This window comes from Oryctolagus cuniculus, chromosome 15 (assembly GCF_964237555.1).
Source record: "Oryctolagus cuniculus chromosome 15, mOryCun1.1, whole genome shotgun sequence".
Taxonomy (NCBI): Eukaryota; Metazoa; Chordata; class Mammalia; order Lagomorpha; family Leporidae; genus Oryctolagus; species Oryctolagus cuniculus.
The window spans coordinates 29,426,041-29,450,564 of record NC_091446.1 but is presented as its reverse complement, the minus strand read 5'-3'; the positions used below and the strand labels follow the sequence as shown (position 1 = coordinate 29,450,564).

General features: G+C 49.0%; 2 protein-coding genes across 4 annotated transcripts in view; one reads left to right on the top strand and one right to left on the bottom strand.

Annotated features, from left to right (window-relative positions):
* Window positions 1-24,271, bottom strand: part of LOC100357419 (stearoyl-CoA desaturase) — a 66,569-nt gene extending 42,298 nt beyond the window's left edge. Inside the window, exon 1 of the mRNA XM_070057403.1 lies at window positions 24,154-24,271. The gene's annotated coding sequence lies outside the window, so the exon portion shown is untranslated. The remainder of the gene's footprint in view (window positions 1-24,153) is intronic.
* A 20-nt stretch (window positions 24,272-24,291) lies between these two features.
* Window positions 24,292-24,524, top strand: part of WNT8B (Wnt family member 8B) — a 49,166-nt gene continuing 48,933 nt past the window's right edge. For all 3 annotated transcript variants that reach the window (XM_017348494.3, XM_051823503.2, XM_051823504.2), the window contains exon 1: window positions 24,292-24,452. In XM_017348494.3, coding sequence (XP_017203983.2) covers window positions 24,300-24,452 — 153 coding nt within the window. In that variant the 5' untranslated portion in view covers window positions 24,292-24,299. The remainder of the gene's footprint in view (window positions 24,453-24,524) is intronic.

The following is a 24,524-nucleotide window of genomic DNA, read 5'->3' as shown; positions in this document are numbered from 1 at the left end:
GCCAGGCCCTAGGTCCAGTGCTAAGGGCTTTGGAACATAGGAGGCACATCCTCTGACTTCAGGGAACAAGGGAGGCCCCCAGGTAAACCAGCAGTGACAGAGGTGAGGAGCACCGCGGGGAGGGCAGCTCCAGGACCACGGTTATGTGGGGCAGAGTGCTCAGGGAGATCTGGGCCCTCCTGCAGGTCCCAGAAGCAGGAACCCATTCAAGTCAGAGGAGGCCCAAGCTCACTGCCAGGGAGGCCCAAAGGCATTGCCAGTTCCTTGCTTGCTTGCTTGCTTGCTTGCTTTTTTAGCAGTGTTGGCTCAGCCTGCAGGGGGCAGGGGTCGGAGGAGGTCGTCTGCCTACCAAGCCAGTTGAGGCCTCAGGCGATGAATAAGTGAGGGCTTTGCCAGGCAGAGTCCCAGTGGGCAAGTAAAGGAGAAAAGGTCAGTGTTTCTTCTCATTCCCTTCCAAACTCATGAAAAATAAAACCGGGAATATCTTTATTAAATTTTTACCCCATGCATAGTCCTTGTTTTTAAAGCCAAATCTGGAAGGGGTGTCGGAGCCTCTGCCTGTCGTCACTGTTCCCAGTGCTGTGCGTCAGGGCAGCCGTTCTCTAGACTCACGGAAATGGAGGGGAATCTTGGGGGAGGGGCTCCGGTTGGTTCACACTGGAAGGAGGGGTTTGGTCAACGCGGGGCCTCAGTGAGATGGAAAGTCCCCGCTCTCGGTAAAGCCCCGTGGGAAGCTCTCCTCCCGTGTGATGGCCGAGGGCGGCAGAGTCCACACAGGAAGGTCCCTGGACGCGCTCTGTGGAAGACAAATCCGACCTCAGAACAGCAGCGAGGAACCGCCAGGCAGCCCAGCGTCAGGAACTGGCTTCTTGCTGATCCTTCTGGGTCCTGGGCCGGCTTTCCCAGCATGTGCGCTTCCTCTCTACTCTCTCCCAGGCACCGTTTTGTTTTCTCCCTCACCTCTGTCCATAGCTTTGGGCTCCTCTTCTTACTCCCTGATCCCCTGTCTTCCTGTTCCTGACACAAGCCTGGGCCTTCTTTAGGGCTTTTGTTTGTTTGTTTTTTAAAGGTTTATTTTATTCATTTGATAGAGTTACAGAGAGAGAGAAAGAGAGAGGGAGAGAAAGAAGGAGAGAGAGAGGGAAAGAGCAGAGAGAGGTCTTCCATCCACTGGTTCACTCCCTAAATGGCTGCAAAAGCCAGGACTGGGCCAGACCAAAGCCAGGAGCCAGGAACCAGGAGCTTCCTCCAGATCTCCCACATGGGTGCAGGGGCCCAAACACTTGGGCCATCTTCTTTGTTTTCCCAGGTGCATCAGCAGGGAACTGGATTGAAAATGAAGCAGCCAGGACTCAAACTGGTACCCAAATGGGATGCTGGCACTACAGGCAGCGGCTTAACTCACTATACCACTGTGCCAGCCCCCTTCTTCAGGGGTTTTTAAGGGTTCTCCCTGCTGGAAACCCCAAGGAAACACATATTCCACTTTTGGTCCTTTTATATTTTTATTTATTTATTTATTTAATCTGACAGGTGGAGTTAGTGAGAGAGAGAGACAGAGAGAAAGGTCTTCCTTCTGTTGGTTCATTGCCCAAATGGCTGCTACAGCTGGCGCACTGTGCCGATCCGAAGCCAGGAGCAAAGTGCCTCCTCCTGGTCTCCCATGCAGGTGCAGGGGCCCAAGCACCTGGGCCATCTTCCACCGACTTCCGGGCCACAGCAGAGAGTTGGACTGGAAGAGGAGCGACTGGGACTAGAACCCGGCACTGCAGGTGGAAGATTAACCAAGTGAGCCACAGCACCAGCCCCGGCCCTTTTAAATTTTTTAAATACTTATTTTGTTTATTTATTTGAAAGGCAGAGTTACAGAAAGAGAGGAAAGACAGAAATATCTTACATGCACAGATTCACTCCCCTAATGGCCACAACAGCCAGTGCTGGGCCAGGCTGCAGCCAGGAACCAAGAGCTTCTTCTGAGTCTCCCATGTGGCTGGCAGGGAGCCAAGGACTTGGGCATCTTTCACTGCTTTCCCAGTCAATTAGCAGGGAGCTGGATCAGAAGTGGAGCAGCTGGGACTTGAACCAGGATGCTAGTGCTGAAAATTGTAGCTTAACCCACTTTGCCACAGAGCTGGCCTCCACTTTTGGTTCTTGAGCTCCGGAGAAGTTTGTAGTGTTCAAGGAAGTCGCTGGCCTTCGAAGTAACATGGTTTCTGTTTAAACTGTCTACAAATCCGTCGATGTATTAATTATATAAGTATGCTTTCTCTTTGTATGGAGCCATTTTAGGGCCTCCTCTTGTGTATGGAGTAAGTCCCAGAGTTAAGGAGGCGATGCGTTTATCTGGGGTTACCAAAGCTGTCTTCACACAGTCGTCAGGCATTGCCCTTAACTGAATAGTTCGTGAATCAGTCTACGATGAGGCTACCCTTCACAGACCCTGTAACTCCAGAGAGAATCAATTCCTGGCTTTGGGGAACATGTGGTCTGGTCATGGTGATAATTATCCTGTCATTGTTACAGAAACTTACTGATCCCTGTAGCCTGGAATGCACAATTACAGGTGAATCTAGGATTTCTATATAGTGAACTCACTCACCATCAACTCTATTAACTTAATCACTTCCTCCTTATCATTTAAGACAGTGTGAAATGGTGGCACTGTAATTGGAGTGAACCCTGTCTCTGTGGTCAGCAGATTTTCCCTATCTGGTTTCCCATCTCCACTTTTTGGAGGACTACAGCCTTGGCAACATTTAACATTAAAGGCTCCTCGTCTGATGCTTCCTCAGATTCTGGAATTAAATATATATTTTTAGTTCAGGTAAATACAGGAAGTATGAGGTCTTTGAGTCTCTGTTGAATCTCTGCTCTATATCACTCTCTATGGCTTTAGTTTTTCCAAGATGATCAGTTTCTAGGAGATCTTGGGCAAAACAGTTCAAGGAAACAGTAAAAGTAAGCACAAGTTTCCTGCCTGCTGTCTGTAGGCTCAGGTGTAACCGCCACTGAATCACCAGCCAAAGAAATTCCCGTAACAAAGCTGGTCTTGGAGACTGTACTCCAACTGATGTCCTCAAATCCTTTTTTTTTCTAAAGATTTATGTATTTATTTGAAAGTCAGAGTTACACAGAGAGAGAAGAGGCAGAGATAAAGAGAGAGGTCTTCCATTCAGTGATTCACTCCCCAATTGGCAGAAACGGCCAGAGCCAAGCTGATCCGAAGCCAGGAGCCAGGAGTTTCTTCAGGGTCTCTCACACAAGTGCAAGGAAGAGATTAAAAGGAGGAATTGCCCAAGAAGGACAACAACACGGAAGATATTTTTAGTAGGGGACTTCTGTGATGAAAAGGAACCAAGTTCTGTGTACCCAATTAATGATTTTAACCAAGAGATCTGGGATTAAACCTGACTTTTCTTAGGACAGGAATTCTGTGCTATGAGTTTGTTGATGTCAATTCTATTTTTTTTCCTTCTACACATATTCTGTTCTCAGGAAGTTTCCTTTTCCAAAGTACCCATCTGACATGCATATATTCATGGGAATGCTTCAGCTGGAATATTGATTTAGCAATAAAAATGAGACCAAAGTAGCAGTGACTTAAATAAGGTAGAAGTCAATTTTCCTCTCATTCAGCAGTCTGAGGGATAAAAAGCCCTGCACTATTATGGGGCTCCCCAATCACATGGGGGCTCACATTCCTTCTACCTTACTGTTTTGCCACCCTCAACACACAGCTTCTATCTCAGATTCCTGCTATCAGGAAAAAGGAAAGTAAAAGGGAAGGCATTTTTTCCTCTTAATAGAAACATGAGCAGGAAGTTACAACTGGAACCACACACTCACTTACATTCTGTAAGCCAAAACTTAATTTAGTGGTCCTCATTCTAGCGACAAGGTAGGCTGGATAATGTGGTATCTAGTTTGACAGTAAAGTGTTAACAGATAAAATTTTGTTCTTATGCAAGAAAGGAAGAAAATGCATTGGAGAATAACTAGCAGTCTGTGCCAGACAAGGTGAAGAGAAATCTCATCCATAATTTGGCACGGGGGTCAGCTATTGCTGACCAGATCAATCAAGGCATTAGTTGAAATAATCTCCCTGAGACAAAATCAATAGGGAGGTTGACCAGAGCTTATTCTTTTCTTCCAGGAGTGAATATTAAAGTCTTTACCTAAGTTATTTTGAAACTATTATCAGAGAATGTTTATGAGGCATAAGAAGGGGTGGTTTCACAACAATGTGCTTTATTTCACAAGAAAATAGACCACCTAATAGAGCTAATCACATACCCCACACATAGTCATTTATGTGACCAAAGCCAAGCTGGATCCAGTGTGCCAAGAAATAGGTAGATGTGTTTCAGAGAACTCCCCCCAGAAGCCCCTGGTAAGAGCATCAAGAAGAGGCCCCTAGAGCAACTGCGGGATAAAGTTATAAACTGGGTGAACTCCAAAGAACTCCAACTCTTCTACAGTTGGAGAAAGAAAGAACAGTTGAGGTTCCATCAACAGTGGTTACCAGAGCTGGGATTGGGGGTTGCAAGATTCCCAGACTTCGAGAGGCACCCTCAGTGCTTCTCTTCAGAGCCACCCAGCTTAGGAAGCAGCCAGTGGCTTCTGAGTGCCAAGAACTTGAAGGCCCAGAGTTTCCAACACAGGAGCAATCCCATAAAGGAATTGCGCATGCTTTGGCAGAAGCATCCCAGCTCGCCAAGGTTCCTTGCCAATTAGTGGAGGGAAGGGATGTCGTTCCTGCCCCAGGAGAGTGCTGATAGAAAAAGAGCAGCCATGTTCTATTAAATAGTAATTAGAAGCAGGAAGGAGCTTGGTAGCATGTGCTGGCCTACATGCTCTCACCTGGGAAAGGATACGCACAAAGCAGCTGCTGACATCTTGCTGTTGCTGTGAGCTGGGAACGCCCGCCAGCAGTTCAAAAGACAGAACAAGGACATTCAGTCTCTACTGTAAACACAGGAATGGATAAAATCAGGCTACTACCCAAGCTCATGAGGATGATGATTAATTAATTATTACGTCAGACCTCTCTAATCACCCTTTATATTCCACCTATGTCTAAAAGGGATGTGAGCCAGCTTACATGAGAAAGCACAGATATAACAACAAACTATAGGCTATTCGAACTACGATGAAAAGACTTGGCAAAAGCAGTGGGGTAAAGTAGGAGAGGAAGATAACATGTATCAGGAAACTTAAGATAAACAAAGGTTCTGCAAATGAGAACAAAATCGGAGGTTCTTGACAGCCAGAGCAAAGAAGAAAACACAAATGGTCATATGGTTTTCATGCAAGAGAAAGCAGACCAGTTACTTATGGGATGCTAACTCTGGAAACAATTTGCCTTGTCTGTTTTATAGAAGGGACATGGAATATCATAAAGATAAAAGTAGTATTAAATATTAGAACTATTTTTATCTTGTACCTGCCTCCATGAAAACTCAAATACTCAATCTATAAAGGCGATTTTAGGAGTGAGAAATCTGTGTGTAGTTATAGGAATGATGGTGTCGGGAAGATGTTTTGTGGTTCATGCCAACAAATTTTTTTCCTTTGTCTTTTAAGATTTACTTATTTATTTATTTATTTATTCAAAAGGCAGAACAACAGAAAGGAGAAAAGAGAGGGAGAGGGAAAGATGGAAGGAGGGAAGGAGGGGAGAGAAATATGAGAGGATGGGGGACAGCACTGTAGCGCAGTGGGTACAGCTGCCGCCTGCAGTGCCGGCATCCCATATGGGTGCCGGTTCAAATCCCGACTGCTCCACTTCTGATCCAGCTCTCTGCCATGGCCTGGGATTGCCCAAGCCCCTGGGTCCCTGCACCCGCGTGGGAGACCTGGAAGAAGCTCCTGGCTCCTGGCTTTGGGTTGGCTTGTGGCCATCTGGGGAATGAACCAGCGAATGGAAGACCTCTCTCTCCCTATCTCTCTCTCTCTCTCTGCTTCTCTGTAACCCTGCCTTTTGAGTAAATAAATAAATCTTTAAAATTCCTTCAAATCTCGAGGGAAAGGAAGGAGGAGAGGGGAGGAGAGGGGAAAGGAGAGGAGAGGAGAGGGGAGGGGAGAAGGAAGGAAAAGAGATGAGAGGAGAAGATGCCTCAGTAATGAAAATCCAAATGAGTATAGGGCTTATGAATCCAGTAGTTGAATGACATTGTCAAAGACCTGTCTTATTTTGTTGTTATTCAGTTCTGCGAGCTTCACAATTAGTTTCATCCCAAGACTGACTCCTCTGGGGGCTTTCTCTTTCATATCTAGTAGGACAGAAAAGATCCCAGAAGGTTCCAGAATTGCTTCTTCATGACTCCTTTAACCTGAAACAGGTTACATGTCCCTTCCTGAACTATAATGATAAAAGGGAGGGGCCTTTGCAGATTTGCTTTGGACTGAGGTTCCTGTCCAAGTCCTAGAGCCAGGGTTGGATTTGACTTCTGGCAACAAAGGTGAGACAATTGAGAAACATGATACTGCAAATAAAATCATAGGATTAGCCATGAGAGTAGGGAATGGGTCTCAGGGAAGCAATAACAAACTCCAGGATAGCATCCAACAACTGAAGTTTCAGCCCGAAACTTGGAAACATGGAAATATTTTTAAAATGATTTTACATTTTACTATAACATTAATGAATAGAAACCAATTCCACCTATTATACTATTCATATCTATTAAAGTCAGTTTTTCCTTCAAGTTTTTACATACTTCTTTGTTTTTAGCTTTGTCTTCTTTGAAAGGGAGAGAAAGAGAGAGAGAAAAAAAACACTCCCATCTCCTGGTTAACTCTGCAAATGCCCACAACAGCTAGAGCTGGCCCAGAGTCAAAGCCATGATTCAGGAACTCAATCCATGTGAGTGGTAGGAGCCCAATTACCTGAGCTATCACTGGTGCCTTTCAGGGTCTGAGCTGGCAGGAGGACATGAGATGGAGCCAAGAATTGAACCCAGGCACTCTAGTGTGGAAGGCAGGCATTTTAACAGTTAGGCTAAACACCCACTGCCATTTTCCTAAAATGTTTCATTGTGATATTAGCATGGATAGAATTTTACATTGTTTTTGTTACCATTTTAGTGGTTGAGTCATAGTTCAGTGACTCACTGGTATCATAACCATGTCTACATGATCCTCAGCACACAGCCTGCCTGCGCTTCCCAGGGTGAAGTGGATGTTTGTGGAATGGCCCATTGCATGATGGAAAGCACTAGTGGTTGGGAAGGGCTGCCTTGTATGGAGTGTGGGTTTCCTCCCTGTGCCTTCTCTCCCCTGAATACAGTCCTTCTTTGGAGCAGTACAGAATCAGCCTACTGTGGAGGCAGGCAGATTTGCATTTGAATCTTGGTTCCATTTGTTGTTTACCTTGGGTAAGTTACTTCAACTCTCTGAGATGGGGATAATAATTACACCTACCACATAGAGTCATTGTAGGATTAAATGAAACAAGTTTATCAAGCACTTGGCACAGGGCACATTATAGGTGTTCAGAGGCAAGGAGGAACCGCTCTGGTCATTTCCGTCTCCTGATGTGGAGAATGGTGGTGAGATGCACGTGTTGAGTCCCTGTTAGATTCAGAAATCTCAGAAGAGGTGTTTCAGTTAGTCAGGCTGGTTCTTCACAGTGAGGTCCGACTGGGATCCTTATTACTCGAGGAGAAACTAATGGTAGAGGGGCCAGAGACATCAAGAAGGACTAAGTTGTTTTCCGTCTCCTCCCACTGTAATGACCTAAGGGGTGTGATCCCCTAACATGAGAAGGGTGGTTCCTGCAGGCAATGGAGTCGGTGGTTTCCCCATGGGGTGGAGAGGGAGTGTTCTAAGTGGTCTGTGTAGTTTGCAAAGCTCTCCCAGTCCTGAGGAGGTCTGGCAAGCCCCTCTCTCCTTCCCACTGCTAATGAGAATCGCTGACATTGACTGCCTTTTTGACATCTTCGTCAAAGGGAAGTGGAATTGACTGGTTCTCAAAGTGGTTCTCAAAATGCAGTCTCAAGACCAGAGCACCAGTTTTATCCCAGAACTTATCAGACATGCAAATGTTGAGCCCCACCCAAACCTGCAGCAAATTGGTTTGTTTGTTTATTTATTTATTTATTGACAGGCAGAGTGGACAGTGAGAGAGACAGAGAGAAAGGTCTTCCTTTGCCGTTGATTCACCCTCCAATGGCCGCTGCGGCCGGCGCGCTGCGGCTCGTGCTCCGCGCTGATCCGATGGCAGGAGCCAGGTACTTATCCTGGTCTCCCATGGGGTGCAGGGCCCAAGGACTTGGGCCATCCTCCACTGCACTCCCTGGCCACAGCAGAGAGCTGGCCTGGAAGAGGGGCAACCGGGACAGAATCCAGCACCCCGACCGGGACTTGAACCCGGTGTGCCTGTGCCACAAGGCGGAGGAGTAGCCTAGTGAGCCGCGGCCTGCCTTGCAGGTACTCCTGCTCCATGCTAGAGTCTGTGTGTCAGCGGGTTAAGGAAAGGGGAGAAAGTCCTAGCAGCTGGAATCATCACGCACCTGGCAACCCTGGGCTCCTCCTGCCCTGCTGCTGAATTCAGATCACTGCAGCCTCCAGACCCGATGCCCATCTGATGTTGCAGACGGCTGACTTAGGAGACTGAGTGCTGCCAGTACCTTTCCCACCCTCATACCAAGCAAGAGTTATTGGCCAGCGGGGCTTGCTCATCAGGCCAGCTAAGCACTGGCTTCACTTCTCTTACTCAAGACTTGCATGAATTTATTGTTCTCTTTGGACTAAGGAATGTTCCAGCTTCTTTCCAACATCTACTAAATAGAAGATGTCTGTGACTGTGTTGATGAAATTGCTGTTATGGGTCAGTTTGAAACTGTTTCACTTACTTCTTTCTACTCATATTTTTTTAATTTTCTGCTGTTGGTTCAATCCAACACTTGCTGAAAAACTAAGTACCAGGCATTATGCTAAATGAATAAAACCCACACCTTACCCCTGAGGAGCACACAGTATTCGTTGGTGGGTAGACTTATAAGATACTATATTCCCTACTTTACAAATGAAAAGCAAGCCACAGAGCCAACCTATACTGTAAGTGGTAGGTCTGTCTGGCTCCAAAGCTCATGCTCATCCTGCCACAGCAAGTTCATTCTGGGAAATGTCTGCCTCAACAGGACTTCCTGAGGGTAGAAACCATGACACCTAGCAAGATACTTTACACAAGGGCTGCTGTTGTGGCACAGTGGATTAAGCAGCCACCTGCAATACCAGAATCCCATATAGGTTCTAGTTCAAGTCCCGGCCACTCTGCTTCCAATTCTGCTTCCTACTAATGGACCTGGGAAAGCAGCAGAAGATGGCCCAAATGCTTGGACCCCTGTCATTCATGTGGGAGACTCAGATGGAGTTTCAGGCTCCTGCTTAGGTCTGGCTCAGACCTGTCCATTGCAGCCATTTGGGGAGTAAAGCAGTAGATGAAAGAGTCTCGAAAGAATCTCTCTCCCCCTTTCAATCTCTGTCTCTCCCTGTCTCTCTGTAACTCTGCCTTTCAAATCACTAAATAGAAATCTTTAAATAATAAGAGGTATCTTTCATACTGGTAGATTTTGAGTAATATTCCTTTAATGAATCTATGTGTCTTTAAAATAACTCAGATTAAGACTGATAATGTGGAGGCTAATGTTGTGGTTAAGCCACAACCTGCGAAGCTGGCACCCATATGAGCACCAGTTTGTGTCCCAGCTGTTCTACTTCTGATCCAGTTCCTTGCTAGTTAACCTGGGAAATCAGCAGAAAATGGCCCAAGTGCTCGGGCCCCTGCCCACGTGGGAGGCCTGGAAGAAGCTCCTGGCTCCTGGCCTCAGATTGACCCAGCTGTGGCCATTGTGGCCACTGGGGAATGAACCAGCAAATGGAAGACCTCTTTCTTTCCCCCTCCCTCCCTCCCTCTGTAACTCTCCCTCCCTCTGTAACTCTATCTTTAAAATAAATAAATTAATCTTTAAAACAAAAAAAAAGAGACTGATAATGTGGCTTACTAAGTATCAAAATTAAGGGTATTAGAAATCATGTTGGGGAGAGTCACTGTGGGCAGTGGGTTAAGCTGATACTTGGGATGCCCACATCCCATGTCTGAGTTCCTAATTCCAGTCCCGCCTCTGCTTCCAAGCCAATTTCCTTCTAATGAGCACCCTGGGAAGCAGCAGGTGATGGCTCAAGTATGTGTGTCCCTGCCACCTATGTGGGATACCAAGACGGAACTCCTATCTCCCAGCTTCAGACTGGCCCAGCCCTAGCTGTTGGCAGATACTTACGGGGTGAACTCCAGTGGATTGAAGATCTCTCTCTGTACACAAACACAAACACACCCACCCACACACACACACACCTCTATTGTTTGAGAATAAATGGCAGACATAATGCCCTGTTATTCCTAAATACCTTAGTGTGTATTTTCTAAAAATACTATATCTTTCCAAAGTCAGGAAATTATCATTGAGTACCATCATCTGATGAACAGATCTTACTACAACTTCACCAGTTACACCAGTAATAGCTAGACTGCTGGTGGAGTTTCCAGCCACAGGAGGTGCCATCCAATCTTGGCAGATCCACACGGTGAAGCTGATCTGCTATGTTAGCAACTGGGACCTTTTCGTCATTGGCTGTGAGGCCGTCTTCTGCATCTTCATCACCTACTGCACGGTGGAGGAGATCCTGGAGCACCATGTTCAGGGGCTCTGATACTCAGCAGCAACTAGAACCTTGGCAGCTGCTCCAGGTTCTTCCCTTTTGGGCCCCAAGTCCTCCTTCTGACTTTTGTCAGTCACTTGCAGCAACTCCAAGCAAGAGGCAGATGCCCCCCAACTCAGCCCCTGGGAAGCCCTGAATTCCATGTCTCCTCTCCTCCTTACCTGCGATCCAGGCCCTGTGCCTTTTCTCAGGTACTTGATATTCTGTTGCCCTTCTGTCTTGTGCCCGTATGACCTGTCCTCGTCCCTGGGTACCCTTGCCTTTTCTCTTCCCTCCTATTCAAGGGTTCTGCCCCTTCATCTCCATCTGCCTCTTATCAGCAGGACACATTCATTTCCTGACCAAGGCTCAGGGCTGGTGGGGGTGGGGGAGGAAGAGTCCTTGGCTCCAGGTCCCTGTGACCTTTACAAGCCTTCCCTTGGGCTCTGGAACACCTAAGCTGCTCCCCCATCACCCTGGTCTGGCCATTTGAACCTGAGCCAGTGGACACCTCAGCAGGGTAGGAAGTGTCTTTCCTACCTGTCTTCCTGCCCCTGCTCTCCCCTGGGACCTCATCTCGGCACTTCCCTTGAGATCCTCGTGACTATTCTGACACCCCATGACCTCGGTGTGACAGCTCTCCATCATGGCCATGGGCTTCCACGTATTCCAAACCTGGATGGGGAAGCTCCTGCAGCAGCCGAACACATACGCAGACTTCGAGTTCCTCGCCTTCTGGCAGGCACAGTACAACAACATGAACGCTGTCAACCTCTTCTTTGCCTGGGTCAAGACACCTGAGACAGCCACCCTTGGGTCTGTCGGGACACTCATTCTCCCTTCTGCAATACATTTCTCATTTTTCTGCCTCCAGTTTGGCATCTCTGTCCTCCACAGGCCCTGGGAGTGGAATTTCAGTGTGTTTCTCTTTTCCTTTTCTACTGCTTGGTTCAATATGGCCCAGTAGATCTTCATCTCCAGGGCTCTTATTAGATATTTAGACATCTGCCAATGAATTTCTCCAGCTGTTTTGAAAACATTTATAAACAGTAGCTAGCATTCAGCACATACATCAACATAACAAATCAAGTATTCACACCGTGTATAGAAAACCAGCTTCAATTCAACCATGACCCAGCTCTCCTCCACCCTGGCCCACCCTGGTACCAAGGATACCCCGGGGTTTGCTTCGTTGTTTTGGTTGTTTTGGTTTTTGGGTCTTTTTACCCATGCCCAGTTTGACTACCTACTTTCTGGGACCCAAGTAGAAAATTTAACACTTTCATCAAGTGCCTGTGTGTTCTGCCCCTCATGCCCAGTCCTTGGGAAAATGAGATGTGTGTAGATGTGTTGGTGCTTAAAGCAGCTGTGTGAGTCTCGGAGAGCCTTGGTGTGTGCACTGAAGTTGCCTGTGCACCTGCTCTGTCAGATTGGGTTGAAAGTGTGGTGAGGGGTCTATCTGCAGAAAGTGGAATAGGAGTGTAGACTGAGGTCAGGATTTGCTTAGGCTGTGAGTGAGATTCAGACTCAGTCTCTCAGTTCTGCTCAGTTCTGGAGAACCCTTGGAGACTTTGACTTCAGTGCTATCAGTGATGCCAGCCACAGCCTGGGCCCTGCCTACTGTGTCACCTCTGTCTTCATGTTATCATGGAGGCAGAGAAATCAACGTTCTGTGCTTGGCAAGCTGGATATCACATTCTTTAAAAAAAAAAAAAAAGCTTTTATTTAATGAACACAAATTTAATAGGTACAACTTTAGGAATGTAGCGGTTCTTTCCCCCATACCTGCCCTCCCACCCCCACTCCCGTCCCACCTCCTACTTCCTCACTCTTCCCATTCTTCATTAAGATTCATTTTTAATTAACTTTATATACAAAAGACCAACTCTGTACTAAGTAAAGATTTCAACAGTTTGCATCCACATACACACATACAATGTATACAACTTGAGAACAAGTTTTGCAGTTAATTCTCATAGTACAACTTATTAAGGACAAATGTCCTACATGGGGAATAAGTACACAGTGACTTCTGTTGTTAATTTTTTTCTATTTTATTTATTTGAAAGACAGAATTACAGAGAGAGGTAGAGACAGAGAGAAAGGTCTTCTATCTACTGGTTCACTTCCCAGATGGCCACAACAGCCAGAGCTGTGCCAATCCAAAGCCAGGAGCCAGGAGCTTCCTCTGGGTCTCCCACATGGGTGCAGGGGCCCAAAGACTTGGGTCATCTTCTACTGATAGCCCAGGTCATAGCAGAGAGCTGGATGGGAAGAGGAGCAGCTGGGACTAGAACTGGCACCCATATGAGATGCTGGCACTTTAACCCGCTGCGCCATAGCGCCATCCCCTTCTGTTGTTAATTTAACAATTAACACTCTTATTTATGACATCAGTGATCACCCAAGGCTCTTGCCATGAGCTGCCAAGGCTATGGAAGCCTTTTGAGACCACAAACTCCATCAGTGTTTAGACAGGGCCACAAGCGAAGTGGAAGTTCTCTCCTCCCTTCAGAGAAAAGTACATCCTTCTTTGATGGCCCTTTCTTTCCATCGGGGTCACACTCACAGAGTGGATACCACATTCTGATTCAAGTCCAGGGGAAAGCCCATGGAGCAAGTTCCATTCCAAATCTCAGTGTGAAGGCAGAAGACTAATGCTGCAGCTCAGAGACAGGCAAGAGAAAGAAGTCTTTCTTACTGAATCTTTTATTCTTTTTTTAAAGATTGGTTATTTGGTAGAGAGAACTCCCATCTGCTGGTTCACTCCCCAAATGGATACTACAGCAGGTCTGGGCCAGGCTGAAACCAGGAGCCATGAACTCCATCCTGTAGCCACATGGGTGGCAGAGACCCCAGAACTTAGGCCATCTTCTGCTGCCTTCCATAGTGCATTAGCTGGGAGCTGGATGGGAAGCAGAGTCCCTGGGACTTAAACTGGCACTCCAGTAAGGGACGGCCATGTGGCCTGCAGAGGCTTACCCCATAAGGCCGCAACACCCCCAACCCACCCCCAGTACCCTTTGTATACAAGTTAAAATACTTTAAAACAGGACTGACATTGTGGTGCAGCAAGTTAAGCCACTTCTTGCAACGAGTTCCAGCTGTTTTGTTTCCAATCCATTTTCCTGGTAATTGGCCCCTAACACTCATGTGGGAGACCTGGATGGAATTTCTAGCTCCTGATTTCAGCCTGGCCCTTATAGCCATTTGGGGAATGAACTAGGGCATAGAAAATCTCTCTTTCTCCCTCTCTGTCACTCTGCATTTCAGATAACTATTAAAAAAAAAAAAAAAACAATTCTCCTGCAGCCCTGGATTTTTTTTCTCCACTGAGATTAGATTTATAATATTCACCCACATTTATACATGTACCTATATAGTCACACCATTGTCCTACTGATGGCCATTGAGTTTATTTACTAAATTTTGCTATGAATATTCTATATCTTTCTCCTTGTATATGCATGCATAGAAGAGCTTCTCTACCGCTAAAATTTCTGGATCACTGGCTCTGAACATCTCTCACATTAGATGCTGACAAATTGTTCTCCCAAATGGTTCTGAGATGCAGTCTTCCTGGTTTAAGAGTTCTTTTGTGAAAAAGATATATACTTTATTTCTTTGAAAGAGTTACAGAGAGGGGTAAAGGTAGAAAGAGAGAGAGAGAGCTTCTCTCCACTGGTTCACTCCCCAAATGGACGCAATGGCCAGAGCTGAGCTGATCTGAAGCCAGGAGCCAGGAGCTTCTTCTGGGTCTCCCACGTGGGTGAAGGGGACCAAGGACTTAGGCCATCCTCCACTGCTTTCCCAGGTGCGTTAGCAGGGAGCTGAATTGAAAGTGGAGGAGCCAGAACTCAAACCAATGCCCATACGGGTTGCTGGCGCTGCCAGCCAGGGCTTTAATCTGCTGCGCCAGAGTGCTGACCCCTGGTTTCAGAGTAATCATCACACTACTTCCTCACCAGCACTGATGTTATCAACTTCTTTCCAGAATCCTTTTGTATTTTGTAGCTTTTAAAAACAGTTTTTATGTATGCATGTATGATTTTATTTATTTTTATGTATTTCAAAGGCAGAGAGATGAACAGAGAGATAGACAGAGATCATTCATGTGCTGGTTCACTCACCAAATGCCTGCTACAGCCAGAACTGGACCAGGCTGAAGCCAAGAACCCATAACTCAATCCAGATCTCCCATGTGGGTGGCAGGGACCTAGGTGAGTGAGTCATCACCTGTTACCTCCCAGGGTGCTAGATCAGAAGCAGAGGAGCCAGGAACTCTAATATGGAATGCAGGCGTCCCAAGCAGTAGCTTAACCGCTGCATCAAACACTTGTATCTTCCTTTGTAGCTTTAATTACAACTGTTCTCCTTCATGAATCCGAGATTTCAGGCAAATTGTGTACTCACTGATCCCTGAGCATAGTCTGCCACTGATTTTCCTTCTCCTGCGAGTATTTATTGAGAAACCTCCGTTAGGAAAACAAAGAGGGAAGGACCTGGCCCCTGCCCTAAAGGAGTTTCTAGTTTATGGGAGAGACTTGTAAACAATGGTCACAATGTAAATGTTACAGTGAGAGTATGTAAAAATCTCAGACTGTAGAAAGTAGAAGGAGCAAGAAAGCTACCTCAGTGGGGGAAGGAGCTCAAAGGTGAGTTCAGAGTCAGAGAAGACTTCATGGAGGAGGAAGCAGGCCCAAGCCCTCACCCATGCAGTTAGCTCTGCCTGGGAGAGCCTTTCTCCTGTCATTTGCTGCCACTCCCCACTTCATGCCCCAATCACTCCAGGAAAGTACTTTGTGCTTTTTCTTACAGCCTCAAATTCGTGTTTCCAATTAAGGATATTTGTGTATGTGCCTTACCTCCACTACTATATTACAAGCTCATTAATGGATGGTTTGTCCTCTTGTACATCTTTGTACCTCCATACATCTGGAATATTGCCGACACCTAGGGTGTGTTCGTTAATATTTGTTGAATAAAAGGTTAAAACAAAGAATTTCCATACACCCAGATGTTTGGCCCTTCATACATTAGACTTTGGGGGTGCTCGTGAGAGCGCAGAAACTAATATAAGGAGTTAGTAATTGAACAAAGCAGAGGCTTCATTCAACAAACAGTGGGGGGTGGGCGCTGTGGCATAGCAGGTAAAGCTGCCAACTGCAGTACTGGCATCCCATATGGGCACCAGTTTGAGACCTGACTGCTCCACTTCCCACCCAGCTCTCTGCTATGGCCTGGGAAAACAGTAGAAGATGGTCCAAGTCCTTGGGTCCCTGCACCTTCATGGGTGACCTGGAAGAAGCTCCTGGCTCCTGGCTTCAGATCGGTGCAGTTGCAGCCATCTGGGGAGTAAAGCAGTGCATGGAGCACCTCTCTCTCTCTGTAACTCTGCCCTTCAAGCAAATATATATATATATATATATATATTTTTTAAGTGTCTCCTATGAGCCGGTGCCACGGCTCACAAGGCTAAACCTCTGCCTGCAGCACCGGCACTCCAGGTTCTAGTCCCGGTCAGGGCGCCGGTTCTGTCCCGGTTGCCCCTCTTCCAGGCCAGCTCTCTGCTATGGCCCGGGAGTGCAGTGGAGGATGGCCCAAGTGCTTGGGCCCTACACCCGCATGGGAGACCAGGAGAAGCACCTGGCTCCTGGCTTCGGGATCGGCGTAGCTCCGGCCGTGGAGGCCATTTGGGGAGTGAACCAACGGAAAAAGGAAGACCATTTTCTCTGTCTCTCTCTCTCTGCCTGTCCAAAAAAAAAAAAAAAAAAAAAAGAAGAAGAAGAAAAAAGAAAGAAAAGAAAAAAAGTGTCTCCTACATATTAGATAATTTTTTTTACAGGCAGAGTTAGACAGTGAGAGGGAGAGACAGAGAAAACAGAGAAAGGTCTTCCTTTTGCCATTGGTTCACCCCCCCCCTCCCCCCCGAAGTGGCCGCCACAGCCGGTGCACTGCACCAATCCGAAGCCAGGAGCCAGGTGCTTCTCCTGGTCTCCCATGAGGGTGCAGGGCCCAAGGACCTGGGCCATCCTCCACTGCACTCCCGGGCCACAGCAGAGAGCTGGACTGGAAGAGGAGCAAGTGGGACAGAACTGGCGCCCCAACCAGGACTAGAACGTGGAGTGCCAGCACCGCAGGCGGAGGATTAGCCAAGTGAGCCATGGCGCCGGCCCATATTAGATAATTTTGCAAACTAATTGCTCACTCCATATTAAAACAGGGAATTTGCTTGTGCTAAAGGGTTTTGTGAGAAATACACATGATATATATTAACTAAAGGCTGATATAGAATAGATTTGCATGAATAACTTTTATACATATTTACTTACTGACATTAAATAGGTTAAGTCAGAACGCTTTACAAATCTAGGTGAAACTTCTTCCAGATTGGCTAACAAATCCCCTGTGTTAGATACTAACCTACAGAGCAGAGACACCAAAGACATCCCTTAGACTCTGTGCTACCTACTGGGTCACACAGGTCACCTGGACACCTCTGTGGAAGCTGGTTTTTTTTGTTTGTTTGTTTGTTTGTTTTATTTGAACACTGGGGAGTTGCAAACTTTAAAAACTTTTTTTTTAAAGATGTCATTTTTATTTCTTTGAAAGGCAGAGTTAGAGAGAGATCTTCCATTTGCTGGATCACTCACCAAATGGCTGCAACTCCCAAGGCTGGGCCAGGCCACCCACGTGGGTGCAGGGGCCCAAGCACTTGGGCCACCTTCTGCTGCTTTCTCAGGTGCATTAGCAGAGAGCTAGATGGGAAATGGAGCAGCAGGGTCTAAACCCCAGCACCCATGTGGGATGCTGGACTGCAGGCTGTGGCTTTAACTGTTACACCACAATGCTGGACCAGGGAGCTGGATTTGTAATCAAAATTTGCCCACAGGTCCATGGGAGGAGTCCTTTCAAAGAGCTGTGATGGGAAACAGCCCTCTTTCATGGAGGAAGAAAATGGACAAGTATTTGCATATCCTAATAAGGATCTTATCGCCTCAGAGAGGATTCCATGTGCATCTAGTCTGTGGGGAGCAACTGGGAGCAACTCGGACTAGACTAAGTTACTGGAATTAAGACTTATTCTATGCATCTGCTCTCCCACAATATGGTGCTGGGAGAGGAGGAAACAGCTTCTACACAGCTGCCTCCAGTTCAACCAGTAAACAGCAGGACCTGCTCCTGATTGGAGGAGAGCAGTGTACTCAGCGTGTGGGTAGCAGAGTTGGGATTGGCGGAAGAGGACTATAAAGGAGGAGAGAGACAACATGCACCAGGAACATCTATCTGAAGGAACACCTGTGCAGCCCCCGAGAGAGCCGGCCGGCGGTGTGCCGCTCCCCCGTGGAAGTGGGGAAGGTGGCAGGGGGAACCGCCCTTCCACGGAGGTGGAAGGGATGGTAGCCAACCCAGGAAGAACCAGCAGCAAACCCGGGGAAGGCCGAGCAGACAAAAGAACAGCGCAGGGTCCTGTGTCGTTCCTCCATGAAGACGGGGAGCGACACTCTGTCAATCGAACAATCAATCAAATAAATTAATATTTATTTAAAAAACTGTTGTGCCTGAGTGAGTGCAAACAAAGGAGTACCCACAATGATAAAATCTGATGGTCCTTTATTGCCTGCGGTGGAGAGTAGGCTCATGCCCTAAAGAACTCATGACCCCGAAGCCCAAAGCAACAGGGTCTTTAAAGGCAAAAACCACAAAATCGGGAGGGGAATACATGGCTATTAAGATCAAGGGGGAATACATGGTTACTGAGGTCAAGCTGACCTAAAACCTATGCAAAATTAATATTATAATCCTGACAATACCAGTTACAATCTTAACAATTTCAATTATAATCTTGACATTAATCCAGGTATTGGCTTAAATCATATGTAGGACATAGACAAACTACATTTTCATCATTAACCCAGGTGCAGCCTACCCACTCCCAAGCTTGAACAATCATGCTAGGGGGTTTCTATGCTCTGCCAAGTGTGACGCAGGTTGCCAGGTGTGATGTAGTGGACTGCTACTGTCCGAGTGCTTTAGATCATAGTTTCAGACCAGAGTCTCACGGTGGGGGGAAGGGGTGCTGTCTCAAGATGGAGTCTCAGGTGCTCCAAAATGGAGTCCCTACTGTCAAGCTGTTACTTCAAAACAAAACAAGCTTGTGGACTTCCAGGACAAAAATGATACCGAGTAACTCTCTTTTCCTGGGAACAAATGCCTATGTGCCATGTCAAGAAAAAGAGAGAGAAGGAGACAAGGAAGGGAAGGTGAGAGAGAAGTTTTAGAGCCAGAGGAAGGACCGGAAAGGCCGCTGTCACAGAGCACAGTTCAGTTCAGTGTGGACGAATGCGACAGCGACGCACCCACCTTGAGAGGCAGGAGGGAGTCAGGACTGGGCCTCCCGTGTCAGGCCACCTGCAGGCACTGGCCTTAGGCCCTGAGTGACCGCTTGGCTTGTGCTGACATTCCCATGCCAATTTGGCACAGGAAAGCTGCACCAGCAGTTTAAGATATTGTGACATAGACACAGACAGGTCCAGTGGGCTTCTTAATCCACAATTGCTCAATTTTCCCTTTTAGGATGACGGAGAGGAAAACAAAGGACCCAGTAGCATTACCCCAAATCTGTCCCAACACTGGCAAGGCCACAGGAAGAGAAAATAGAAGGCCCACGAGCATGGGTTTAAATGTGTGCGATTACAAACCAATCAAAATGTTTATTAAAAGAAGACAAAGATTATCCTTTCCTGATACCTTGACACAGGAGCCCGCAGGGCCTTGAAGCCAAGGTTGGGGTGGAAATTCTCAAACTGCTCAGAGATGCACACCAGAAGGTAGAGGCATGGGTGGAGCCGGCCCCAGCCCTGGAGCCAGCTCCCTTCCCCACCCCCAGCCGTGCACAGGGGGAGGGTCCCCACCTCTTTCCTGGGATCCCTGTAGCTCACATGGCTCAGTCCAGCCACACCGCCTGCACACAGCCACTCGCTAGGCCTGGCCAGGTATGCACGGGCAGTGCAGTCCCCCGGAGAAGGACTGAGGCGAGGGAGAGGCCTACGCAGGCTCTGGAAGTGGCACTGGGCACATCTTACGTTCTTCTTTGTTGATAAGATGAGCCCACACTGGGATATTCACTGACCCTGTTAAATGAGAACGCAATCTCTCTAGGTCACATGGCAATGACTTGCTGGGCTGGGATGAAACACTGGCAGTCAAGGCCACTGCCACCTCTGCTCCGTTACCTTGGCCTGGCTGGCTCCTGTCTCGCATTTGGAAGACATAGACAGTGCTGTACAGTGTGGCGGAGGGCTGCTCTGAGCCCCAAATACCGACTGGCAACAAAGTCCCACCGACCTGTCACATCTGCACTGCCCCTCTGCAGGCTGTGAAACGCACGTGACTCGGCGCCCAGTTGGGGAAGTAAACCGAGAGCGGCAGCATGGCCCTGCGTTCAGCTGCAGGGAGCCTGTGTTGACGCATGTGCTCGCTGCCCCAAGGCAGCGGGCACTGAGGCCAGAGAGCCTCAAACACCCGTCTCGGATTCATGGCACAGGTTCAGTGAGCAAACAGCTGACGCCAAGGCCCCTCGGGCCCGGGCTGAGGGGAGGTGGCCGTGCGCCTGGAGAGGAGCTTCCTGTCCTCCCGGGCCTTGCCAGTGGAGTATGACGAGTGCCGGACGCCCGAGACCACAGGGGCCGCGACGGCTGTGGTGGAGAGCGCTGCCTGCCAGCTCCTGGGCACTGAGGGAGCAGGAATCAGTGCGAGGGGCAGGGCGGCGAGTGCGCCCCACAGAGGGTCAGAGCCCCCGGCCCTACAGGAACCCCGGGAGGAGAGGGACAGGGAGCAGGGGTGGCCAGAGATGAGGCACAGCCACCAGGAGGGGCTGGACGGGCCGGGGCCGGAACCACAGGGCCTTGTGGCCAAGGGAAGACGCGCCGGGGCCCCACCAAGGGCGACAGAAATCAACGCAGCGACGCGCTGCAGAGGCAAGGGCGGTATCGCAGGGGTCCTGGCGAGAGACGCGGAGGGCAGTGGTGGAGAGAAGAGGACGATGAGAGCCGTGGGGAGGCAGCGTGGCGGGGACAGGTGCTTCAGCAGGGGGAGAGAGACGAGTCCTGCTGGTTCCCTGTCTTTCCCTTGGTAGCACCTCCAGTGGTGGAGCACGCAGTTGGCTGTGCCAGTCTCAGCTCCGTCAGCTCTGCCTCCCCTCAGGTTCTATGCACCCCCAGGACAGGGACCCACTTCAGTACCGTGTCCTCTGGGCATGCGCCCCAGCAAAGGGAGGCCATGCACTGTCCCCTGAGCCTTTGTTGGCTAAGTTCTGTTTTGGTGATGAGCCGCTGAGCTTATGGTGTGCCCTTGACCAAGCAGGGACCTGGAGGAGGAAGGAGAAGAGTGAGGGGTGAGCGTGGCGGGGACCACGCAGAGCGCAAGGAGCTGGGAGACACCCAAGCTCTGAAGTCCTGCAGCCACTGGGGAGGGGACCCTGACCTCAGGTGGCGGCAGTGGTCAGGAGCATGGACAGCACACCTGAGTGGCCGGGTTCAAGTAGAGCAGGAGAGGAGAGGCGGGGGCAGCGCTCTGGGAAGACAACTGTGAGGACTCCTTGGGGGACGGAGTCCCGAGCAGCACGGTGGAGTCCGTGTGTCCTCGCATCTGAGAATGTGCACAGCATAGGCGAGCCCACTGGTCTCGGCACAGGGGTGGGCTCCAGCAGGCTGGGGATGGGGGTGAAGTCAAAGTGCAAAGGGAAGAAGTGGAAGCCCCTCATTCTTCATGCCAGATTCACCAACCATCAACCTTAAAGGAAGTGTGTGTCAAAGTGTGCCTTAAAGGAAGAAGTGTGTGTGTGTGTGCGTGTGTATACACATAGATACACACATATATAACCATATACACACATATATAACTTTTATTTAATAAATATAAATTTCAAAAGTACAACTTTTGGATTATAGCAGTTCTTCCCCCCATAACCAACCTCCCATCTGCAACCATCCCATCTCCTACTCCCTTTCCCATCCCATTCTTAACATTCATTTTTAATTATCTTTATATACACAGAAGATCAATTCTATACTAAGTAAATATTTCAAAAGTTTGTACCCACACAGGCACACAAAGTATCAAGTACTGTCCGTTCGCTCTCACAGTACAACTCACTAAGGACAGAGGTCCTACGTGGGGAGCAGGTGCACAGTGACTCCTATTGTTGATTTAACAATTGACACTCTTATTTATGATGTCAATGATCACCCGAGGCTCTTGTCATGAGCTGCCAAGGCTATGGAAGCCTCTTGAGTCCACAAACTCCAGCCTTATTTAGACAAGGCCATGATCAAAGTGGAAGTTCTCTCCTCCCTTCAGAGAAAGGTACCTCCTTCTTTGATGGCCCCTCTTTTCACCAGGATCGCACTCACAGAGATTGTTCATGTAGGTCATTCTTTGCCACAGTGTCTTGGCTTCCATTCCTGAAGTGCTCTCAGGGGCTTTCTAGCCAGATCCAAATGCCATAAGGGCTGATTCTGAGGCCAGACTGCTGTTTAGGGCATTTGTCATTCTATGAGTCTGCTATGTATCCTGCTTCCCATGTTGGACCATTCTCTCCTTTTAAATTATATCAATTATTATTAGCAGACACTGGTCTTATTTATGTGATCCCTTTGACACTTATTCCTATCTTTATGATCAGTTATGAAAAACTGATCAGTTTAGTAAGATGGCATTGGTACCTGTCAGCTTAATGGGATTTGGAGTCCATGGCAAATTTTTAGCTTTACCCTTAGAAGTAAGTCCGAAGGAGCGAGTGCCAAACTGTACATCTCCTCCCTCTCTTATTCCCACTCTTATTTTTAACAGGGATCTATTTTCAATTGGATTTAAACACCTAAGAATAGTTCTGTGTTAAGTAAAGAGTTCGACCAATGGTATTAAGTAGAAAAAGAAAATACTAAAAAGAATAAAATAGTAAGCTGTTCCTAGACAGTCAGGACAAGGGCTGATGAAGTCATTGTTTCTCATAGTGTCACTTTCACTTCTACAGGTTTCCTTGTAGGTGCTCAGGTGTCACAGATCAGGGAGAACATGTGATATTTGTCCCTTTGGGACTGGCTTATTTCACTCAGCATGATGTTTTCCAGATTCCTCCGTTTTGTTGCAAATGACCGGATTTCATTTATTTTTTACCTCAGTAAAAAACTCCATAGAGTGCATATCGATAATTTCTTTATCCAGTCTACTGTTGGTGGGCATTTAGGTGGAGTCCATGTCTTAGCTATTGTGAACTGAGCCTTCCTCGCTGCTCCAGCTCTCAGCCTAGACCCTTGTATGGAGCACGCGGTGTCGGTGCAACGGTGTGGGAGGGGAGGGTTCCCGGGACACAGGGGGTCTGGGCCCAGGGCCTCCAGACTCAGTGCGGTGGGGACAGCAGACAGGTGGGGGGGCACGGGGCACGTGATCCTGGCAGCCCTGGGGCGCGCGCCACGAACAGGCGAAGCAGAGCAACAAAGCCCAGGCGGCCCTCGGCCAGGAGACGGGCAAATCTGCAGCACACAGCCTGCTCCGCGCCCGCCCGCCGCGGGGCACGTGCAGCTCGAAGTCAGCAAGAGGCCGAGAGCAAGGCCGACTGGCGGGGTCCGCACACTTCCTAACCTCGGAACGGATCTGCCACCCACAGCGCTGTGAGCGCAACCGGACAGCGCTCAGCCATGAGCAGAAGGAACCCCGGGGCCACGCGGATGGACCTGGGGGCAGACACGGAGGGAACGCTGCACCGCCCCCTCATCCGCGGGAGCCGCGCTGTTCTCACGCAGGGAGGGCGCGCGGCCCCGGGGTGGGCAGCCAGGAGGGCTCCGCCGAAGGGCGCCACGCAGCAGGGCAACTACAGCACACAACAACTTTGGACAGTTTCTGAAGGAACGAGAAGATTCTAGAGGTTCCCAGTGCATAGCAAAGGTGAACGGTCAACAGACGGGAAGGCGTTCCCCGGATGTGACCACCGCATTGCCCGGATGTGACCACCGCATTGCCCGGATGTGACCACCACACGCAGTACACGGGTACTGAATTCCTTCTGAGTAAAGGAAGGTTTTAGAGAAAGAGGCCTGTCCGATACAAACATCAGCACAGTCTGTGAGTGGAAGGGACGAGGGACTGACGGACACGGAGACCTCGCTGCGAGGCCTCCTCAAAGGCGCGGCCAATACGGCCACCCGCCCGCGCCTCCACCGCCACTGCCCGCGCCGCCTCAGACACAGAGCCCGGCCTGCTCCTCAACTCCTCGCGCACGGCAGGAAATCCAGCTCGGTGGCAGGCACACTGACCGCGGGGGCCACCCCATGCGATGTCACGGGCGCTAGGGGACCGCCAGCTTCAGCCCAGCCAGTGCCGCAGAGGCCGGCTTTCCCCCCGGCACAGCGTGCTGCGCCCCCGCGCTTCACTCTTCCGCTGTTCACTCACCTCGTGTCACGTGGAGGTGTTGTTCCAGATCGGGCCAGGCTGCACCTCATGCCCGCTCCGGGGGATGCTCACGGAGTCACCCGTGTGGGGAGGCCAAGGCGGATCCGCACGGAAATGTAGACAAGTGCTGCCCCCTGCCGGCCAGCATGGTAACTGCAGCCCCAGTGACCTACTGGGACAGCGTCCTGCGCCGCCCTAGCGCTGCACTGCTCCTGTCCACGATGGGGCGCTGCTGCTCCAAGTGCTGCTTTACAGGCGTTTCAGCGTGGTGGGGACTTGCTGACAGCGAGAAAGACAAGGTAGGAGGGGGTCAGGAAGTAGAAGGGAGAGGTTAAAGAAGGAAGTCGAGGGCTCTTCCTGCCAGGTGGGGC